General features: G+C 33.8%; 1 protein-coding gene across 1 annotated transcript; it reads left to right on the top strand.

The window, feature by feature from the left end:
• Window positions 1-4,809: 4,809 nt before the first annotated feature.
• Window positions 4,810-6,126, top strand: LOC130713680 (F-box protein At3g07870-like). The gene has a single exon (XM_057563474.1). The coding sequence runs from the start codon at window positions 4,810-4,812 to the stop codon at window positions 6,124-6,126; it is 1,317 nt and encodes a 438-aa protein (XP_057419457.1).
• Window positions 6,127-9,541: the final 3,415 nt, after the last annotated feature.

A 9,541-nucleotide genomic window follows, 5' to 3' on the forward strand; every position in this document is an offset into this window, starting at 1 on the left:
AGAGGTCGGTGATGGTGGTGGGTGGGTTCTGGGTGGTGGTGGTGGGTTCTGGGTTGAACATGAATAATTTGAACTTTTTAAAACTAGAAAAACTAAAAATGATTTTAACTTTTTAAAAAATAAATAATGTGTGATAAAAATATTAGTTAAAAATTTCACCTAAACATTAAAAATAAAAAAGAAATCCATGTGGAATCGATGACTGTGTAAAAATATAGCCACATAAGCACATAACACGGAAGGGACTTATTTAGATTAAAAAAATATTTTCAGGGATCCGAAATCGGAAAAAAATATTTCAATAACTTATTTTCGTACACCATATAATTCCAGGGACCTTTAGAGTATTTAAGCCATTCTTAAACAACGTTCAAAAACCTACTGATTCGTGAAAAAATGTGTTATGTCGTGCTGGTAATCGATTACATCTATGTGGTAATCGATTATACATAATCTAGTAATTGATTAAACATATTCGATCTGGTAATCTATTAAACATAATCTGATAATCAATTATCATGCTTGAAAAACGTGTATACTTGATTTTTAAAGCATATTTGTGTGGTTTATACATCTTTTAACTTTGAAAACATTTAAGTTCTTAATTAAGCATGTTTTTAAGAGCATTTAAGTGAAATTGAATCTTGAATATCCATCTATCAAAGGTAAAAGACCTATAATAAAATATTTGAACCTTATCTAAAATCTTTGACATCTTTTACTCTTGTTTTTTATGGTATTCACATTTTTCTTCTTTGTTGATGTCTTTGACTTCATCAAAATCTAGTCCAAGCCAAGGAGAGACTTTTCTTCACCGAGGAGAAGGGAGGGGAAGAAGAGGGTGACAATGGCGGAGGAGATAGCGGCCGACATAGAACAAAAGGGTGACGATGGCAAAAGAGGAGGATGGATAGGTTGAGTTAGAAGAAGAGAATGATTGTTGCAATGAGAAGGGAGGCAGCGACAATGACAATTGCGGAGGTGGAGGGAGGCAACACACAACGTCCGCCAATTCAATGCTAAACCTCATGCAATGCAAAATGGCACGTACAGAGTAAGCTCTCACGGAGGCTAAAATGGTTGGTGATCCTAGTCTTAGTCACTTACTGATCCGAAACATTGGAGGGTGGATACTATGTTGGTCGGTGCGTTCGCTTGAACCGACATTAATTTGCAAAAAGTAGACGTATGAGTTTTTTTTCTTTGACGTGGCCGGCGCTAATTCAGACTCTAAATCAATCAGCCTATTTTAGTAGCGAATGTAGATAAACATAATAAAATAGAATCTCAATCGAATAAAAAAAGCACAAACAACAAAAATACAATGAGCTTCCAAGCCTCTCAACATGAGTGCTTCAGAAAAGCAAGGTTGCTTTTGTGAGGAGCCTGTTTGGGTCTATTCAGGGCTCTAATTGTGTTGATGTAAGGTGTTTTCCCTCAGAATTATATTTTTGTTTGCAGGTAAAAGATTGGAATGGAAATGTTCGATGTTTCTTGGAATACTTAATCCATGGAGATGACTTGCTTGCCTGCTGTTTTTGGGAGTGTCAATTTACTGTTTTTGTTGTTGCTGTTGTTGCTGTCATTGTTGTTGCTACAGTTTGTTGTTGCTGTTTTTTGCTGTTGCTGTATGAATTTGGCTGCTGTTAATTTATGTTGTTGTTGGTTTTTGTTGTTGTAGCTGCTGGTGCTGTACGAATTTGCTTGCTGCTGTTTACTGTTATTTTGGCTGTTTCGCTGTTGTTGTTTTGACAGTAAATGACATGTTTTTTTTTTTTCCGAATTTTGCTACATGGCCTGAGCTTGTATAAACTTTGACATTTTGGTTTTGATTAGTGGCAGAATGGCATTCCCATGATTGTAGCACTCTTTTTCCATTCTTGGTTTTTATCCCACTGGGTTTTTCCAAGTAAGGTTTTAATGAGGCTCTTTCTTGGGATTTTGTCTTTGTCATTCTGCGGGTTGGTGGTGGTTTTTTAGCATAGCTCAGGGTGCATCTAATGAACTGTATGATCTTTTGTACTTTGGTCCTCGCCTTGAGTTGTTCTGAACTCATGTTGCTAATTATAATATTCATTTCACTTAAAAAAAAAACAACTACAAAGAAGTAATTGTCATTCTGGAAAAATGTGCTATCACAATTTTGGGTTCAACAATTTGTTATTTTGGGAAAATATATCTTGTCTTAACTTAAAAAATATATGTTTTGTGTAAACTTTAATCTAGAGGTTATGAAAACTTATCTATGGTTTCATGCCACTACTATACATGTTCCAGTTTTGTCTTCTATTATGGAGGACTTCTCGGCTACATCTGGGCTTACAGGAAATCTTAAAAAATATCGAATTGTGTGTTCTCCTAGAGTTAGTAGGATTTGAGGAAATAATTTTAGAAATCGTTCCTCCATATCATGTTCGGGTGATCTGGGTAAGAACCTTAGGTTTCTATTCCTTCACGAAAGTCCTAAGAAGGTAGATGAACACTTCATTATTTAAAGCATCAATAGGAGAATCAACTCTTGGAAGGAGAAGCTTCTAAACAAAATTGGTAGGATTTGATTGCAAAGATTTTTGTTTCGTCCCTCCATATATATGTGGCTACCCCAGTCTATCTACAACTTTGTCGATAGCCTTCTCTGAAACTTCATTTGGTCAAAGACGTGAGAAACCACAAGGTTCAATTTGGTGAGCTAGAAGTGTATGACTATGCCAAAATATCATGGGAATCAAGGGTAAAATATTCTAGGCATATGAATATTGTTTTGGTAAGTAATTTGGCCTATAAACTCTTTCCTCAAATTGATTTCCTTTGAAGCTCTATCATTTATATTAAGTACCTTAAAGGCAAGTACTTATTTTCATATGTGCGGAGGGCCCTTGTTCCTTTGTCTGAAAATGTGTCATCCTTTCTTTCTAGACTTTGAAAGTTAGCTTTGTCTTCTAGATTCAGGATGGGTCTGGGAGTATATGGTATAAAGATTGGATAATGTTGGGTAGATTATGTGAGCTTGTGGCTTTTGTGCATATTGGCTACATCGTTCTCTGTTTGTTGATCTTTGAGCAACTAATCATGGAACTTTAATATTTCATACAACTAATTCGCCTAAGATCAAGAAACACACTTTCTCCCATCTTGATCATCACTTCTCTAAGTACGATTGACACTTGGACTTTGGGTAAATTCCCTAGACAAGGTTTGGTGACACTTATGTTGATCAACCAACATAATGAGCCTAATTCTCCCCTCCCCTTGAACTTTATTTAGAAGATTGGTGTTCTTGAAAAGGTTAAGTTTTTTACCTGGTTGGCAGTGCTTGACAGGTTGCCTACCAACGAGTATAGGTTTCAGTGCAATATTTCCTCCACATCGGGTTGTCGAAGATGATCTTTCCCAATTGAGAATATTCTTCATTGTTTGAGTGATTATCCGCATGCAAAACATGTTCAAAACTCTCATTCTCTTCTTTAGTAGAAATACTTAGGATTGGTTTCTACTCATCATGAAGCATGCCTTGTAGCTTTCATCACTTATTCTTAGTGGATTTGGAGATGTTTTAATAATGTCGTCTTTGATCGTGTTGCATGGACGCTCCACTATGTTCATTTATTTATTGTTGGAGTTGTTCAGAATCTCAAATTAATGACTAATAGTGATCACATGATCCACCATATATATATATAAGAAAATCTAGTTGCTAGATTTCCTCTTATTACCCTTGGACCAAGCTCAACATTGACGGGAATTGTATTCTTAATTTCGGTGGCATTATTGGTGGTGAGATGACTAAGGACTCGTAGGGAAGTCTAAAATTTGACTTTGTTGTGAAATGAGAAATGTGAGATGATTTCTTAGAAGAAGTTCATGTCACCAAGCACATATTGACTCTTTTTCAGAAGATGGATTTTAGGAAAGTTCAATATGAATTTTATAGCTTTCAGGTCAATCAACTTTTGAGGTAGGTTGGATGGGTTTAGTTCCAATTCTATGTTGATATTGCTAACGTTCTTCAACTCCTACACCTCAATTGGGAGGTTTCTTTTCTCCATGTTCCTAGAGGGTGTAATGCGCAAACTGGAAAATTTGGAAAGATGTCCAACAAGCAAAGCAATCCTTTTCTATTGTGGTGACCTCCCCCATGTTGTAACTAGGTTTATACTAAATGACAGGGGTGTTAGTTTTTTTTTTCCGCTTGCAAAAAATATATGTCAACATTAGTATTGTAATATTACTTTTAATTAGTTCACAGCATATTTAATTTATACACCAATTTTAAAAGTATTTTATCTTTTCATTTTGTGTTTCCTCATTTCTTCATGAAAAAGACTCCTCATACTTGAACATTGTATATTAGAATCAATAAAATTTTCATATTAATGACTAACCACATATTCAAATTTTAAGGTTAATGTGTTATTATGTTGAAAGAATTTTAATTTTCTTACTTTCCTCTTGTAACCAAAAAAGAATTTTAATTTTCTTAACATTATAATTCAAATATTATGGTAAGTGTGTTATTATCTTTAATTTCAAATTAAACTTTGTCTAGTTTTGTAAGTCTATTGGAAGAATTTAAATTTTGACAACATTTTAGTCTGATTAAAATTTAAAATAGCATTGTTATAATTATCCTACTATTTTAAATTTAACTAAACTACTTTAAATTTTAATATAATTTATTCTAAATTAAAATTTACTTAATTATTATTACAATTCTGATATAAATTTTAAATTAAAATAAAATTTATTTAAATTTAATTTTACTATAAATACAAACTCGTAAGGTTCTAGAGTTTTAGTGTAGCGGCAGCCATGAGAAAGAAAGGGGTTCCAAATAGATTCACTAGAGCCTCAGGGATCAAAGCTGTTGATCCAGAAATTCAACACCTTGAAACTTCTCTCACCGATCTTCCATCACACATCACAATCCAAATTCTTCTTAGACTTCCCCTTAAGTCTATTCTCAAATGCAAATGTGTTTGTAGAAGTTTGAAATCGTTGATCTCAAACCCTGAATTCACCCATCTGCACTTCAAGGAAGCAAAACCTGGTGTCATGATTCGGTCCAATGATTCAAGAACCCTACACTTACTTGATCAATTGAATATGTTTGAAGATGGCGTTGATAAAGAAAAGGTACAATTTTGTGGTTGTTTTCGTATCTTTATCAACCATATATGTAGAAATCCCTGGAAGCTTGACCCTAAATTCAAACTCCCTTTTCGTGAGAGCAATTATAGTGTGGTGAATTCATGTAACGGCCTTATTTGCTTGTGTGATCCATTGAATAACAATCCTTTGGCTGTGAGCAACCCAGTTACAGGCGAGTTCATAAGACTTCCAGATTCTCACCGAATTCATTATGAAAGTCATGGAACCCTAATATATGTTGGTTTTGGTTTCCAACCTAAAACTAATGAATATAAGGTGGTGAGAATTTTGAAGGAATCACCGAGACGTAGTACCTTTTTGTGGTATTCTAAGGATCTGGTTGTTCAAGTTCATACTGTGGGAACATCAACATGGAAGAATGTTGTTGTTGATCCCAAGCTTTTCATTAGGTACCTTACATTTCCCACTTGTGTGAATGGGGTACTTCATTGGATAGTTTCTCATGATTGGAGAGGTTTAATATTGTGTTTCAACTTTGAAAGTGAGAGCTTTGAATACCTCCCAACTCCTCCTGGTGTATTTAAGAATAATGGAATCACAGATATCGAAAGGATAAGCATGGCAGAGTTAAAGGGATTTCTCTACATCTGTGATTCATCTTCTAAAGATATTCCTGTTGTAGTGTGGATTATGAAGGAATATGGTATTGGGGAATCTTGGACAAAGATTTTCAGCGTTGACACTAGGGGCGAACATTGTTGGCCTTTAGGTGGTTTGTATTGGCCTGTGAAACATTTTGAGAAGGTTGATGCCATATTGATGTTTCATTCTGACAATTACTTTATCTACTATGAACCCAAAAGATCTTTTTCCAAGAGTCTTATGGTTCGTGGGAGACCTATGGTTCGTCGGACTGGATCGACATTTGATGTTTTTCCTTACATTCCCAGCCTCATCTCACTGAAGGATGTTGTGAAAGAGGACAATGTAGAGGTTCTCAATGTCTACTCACGGTAAGAACATAGGTTTTAATATTTTATTGACTAGTTGAATCTAATAGTGCTTTAAAATCACAAGAACTTTGATATTGTTAATCACAGGACATCAAGTGAACATGTGTGAGTTTCTATGTTTCCAACATTTATTTGATTTGGTTCTTTGGTTTTTTGTCTGGAAGAGAACATTATTTCTACTTACGAATACTGTTACTTAAGGTCAAGATATTTTGTGAATCAAGTTCTTATGCAAATGAGCTATATGTATAATTTTATCTGCTTACTTTTCTACTTTCATTTACATCTTAGCTCTTGTATTTTATGAAAAAAATTCATGTGGATACATACTTGCATTCCTAATTACAACTTTTAAACTTTCTTTATAACTACTGTATTGATGGAGGAGATTATGGACAATTTCTTGAATATTTAATTCTTGTATCTTCTTTTGCTGTGAAGTAGTAGACATTATGTCAAAGAGAAAAGGTAGATACGGTTGATCATTTAGATCCTCTGCTACGTGCAATTGTAGCCATATTATTGTTCACTAATATTGGTATCATTTAATATAGGCGTGCAGAGTAGTATTGTTTTGATGACAAAAATGAAGTACTTTTCTTGGCTATGGAGATTATTGATTATGGAATTTTACCTCGCTTGACGGGATGGTGAAGAATAAAGTGAAGAAAACAACTACAAAGAAGTAATTGTCATTCTGGAAAAATTTGCTATATCACAATTTTGGGTTCAGCTATTTGTTATTTTGGGAAAATATATCTTGTCTTAGCTTAAAAAATTTATGTTCTGTGTAAACTTTAATCTTGAGGTTATGATAACTTATCTATGGTTTCATGTGAAAGATGGTATATTTTATTTCATCATGCTCAAGAAAAAATTATTATTATTGTTAAGTATTTTTATTCTATTTTTAATCATTGATTGTGTTGTTCTTCATAATTTTTATCAGATTCTCAATTATTTAGTGAGTTTTTTAAAACAAATAAAAAGAGATACATACTGAAAATATAAGTAAAACCAAAGAAAACTATGATGTATGAAATTAGAAATGGTGTAAACACAATGAAGTAAGAAATAGATTTGAGGTATATTGAAATATGAAGTCCTAGCATCCATTTCTTCTTCATAGTTCTTTTCGGTCTTCACTAACAAGAAATTAAATTGGGTAGTAAAATATAAATGGATTCTTATACTCGGCAAGAATCAACACAATCACATCATAATTAGTGTGGTTAATGTTTTCTATGGTCTATTCTGAAACTATTCGTTGGCTATGGTAAAATGCTAATAGTGGTATTAATTAGTATTGGCGGATTTAGTAAAATAGTCAATATTATAAGGGTTGATCACTAAAATTTAATTTCTTTCTCAAGAATCATATCATTTGAGTAAGATAATGCAGAGATTTTTCCAATGCTCTGCCACTGTCATGTCTTGAAAGCTATTAATCTTGCTTTTAGTATGGTGGTTGGGTGTCTTTGTTAAGGGATAATGTGGCGTCTCTCTTGTAATGTTTGTGTGAATTGTTTTGGAAGTTATGTTGGGCGAAAGCTTTCAAACATGGTTTGAATTTTTTGAAAATTGGTGTTAGAAATATTTCTTTGTTTCAATGATATTTTATAATGTTGAATAGATCTTATTGTATCACTTATGGTAAATCTAAATTACTTAGTTGCGTCAAACTTCATTTGGTCAAAGGAGAGAGAAATCAGAAGGTTCAATTTGTTGAGCTAGAAGTGTATGACTAAGCCAAAATATCATGGGAATCAAGGGTGAAATATTCTAGGCATATGAATATTGTTCTGGTCAGAAATTTGGCCTATAAACTTCTAACTCAACTTGATTTCCTTTGGAGCTCCATTATTTATATTAAGTAACCCAAAGGCAAGTACTTATTTTCATATGTGCGGAGGTCCCTTGTTCCTTTGTCTGAAAATGTGTCATCCTTTCTTTCTAGGCTTTGAAAATTAGCTTTGTTTTCTCGATTCAGGATTGGTCTTAAAGTATATGCTATAAGGATTGTATAATGTTGGGTAGATTATGTGAGCTTGTGGCTTTTGTGCATATTAGCTATATCGCTCTCTGTATTGTTGATCTTTAAGCAACTAATCATGGAACTTTAATGTATTGCATAAAACTAATTCCTCTAAGATCAAGAAAAACACTTTCTCCTATCTTGATCATGACTTCTCTAAGTACGAGTGGCACTTGGACTTTTCGTAAATTCCCTAGACAATTTTTGTTAGTCCTCTTGTGGCTTATCTTAGGTTGATCAACCAACTTAATGAGCCTAAATCTCCCATCCCCTTGAACTTTATTTAGAAGATTGGAGTTCTTGAAATGGTCAAGTTTTTCACCTGGTTGGCAGTGCTTGACAAGTTGCCTACCAATAAATATAGGTTTCAGTGCAATATTTCCTCTACATCAGGTTGTCGAAGATGCTCTTTCTCAATTGAGAATGTTCTTCATTGTTTGAGTGCCTATCCGCATGCCAAACATGTACAAAAATCTCATTCTCTTCTTTAGTAGAAATACTTAGGATTGGTTTCTACTCATAATCAAGCATGACTTGTAGCTTTCCTCTTTTATTCTTAGTGGATTTGCAGATGGTTTAATAATTTTGTCTTTGGTCGTGTTGCATGGACGCTCCACTATGTTCATTAATTTATTGTAAGAGTTGTTTAGAATCTCAAATTAATGATAAATGGTGATCATATGATCCACCATATATATAAGAAAATCTAGTTGCTAGATTTCCTCTTATTTCCCTTGGACCAAGCTCAACATTGACGACAATTGTATTCTTAATTTCAGTGGCATTATTGGTGGTGAGATGACTAAGGACTCATAGGGAAGTGTGAAATTTGACTTTGTTGTGAAATGAGAAATGTGAGATGATTTCTTAGATGAAGTTCATGCCACCAAGCACAGATTGACTCTTTTTCAGAAGATGGATTTTAGGAAGGTTCAGTATGAATTTTATAGCTTTCAGGTCAATCAACTTTTGAGGTAGGTTGGTTGGGTTTAGTTCCAATTTTATGTTGATTTTGCTAATGTTCTTCAACTCCTACGCCTCAATTGGGAGGTTTATCTTCTCCATGCTCCTGCAGGGTGTAGTGCACAAGCTGGCAAATTAGGAAAGATGTCCAACAAGCAAAGCAATCCCTTTCTATTGTGCTGACCTCCCCCATGTTGTAACTAGGTTTCTCCTAAATGACAAGGGTGTTAGTTTTTTTTTCGCTTGCAAAAAATATACGTTAACATTAGTATTGTAATATTACTTTTAATTAATTCATAGAAGATTTAACATACACACCAATTTTAAAAGTATTTTATCTTCACATTATGTGATTCCTTATTTCTAAATGAAAAAGACTCCTCATTCTTGAACATTGTATATTAGGATCAAAGAATTTTTC

Source organism: Lotus japonicus, chromosome 1, assembly GCF_012489685.1.
Source record: "Lotus japonicus ecotype B-129 chromosome 1, LjGifu_v1.2".
Lineage (NCBI taxonomy): Eukaryota > Viridiplantae > Streptophyta > Magnoliopsida > Fabales > Fabaceae > Lotus > Lotus japonicus.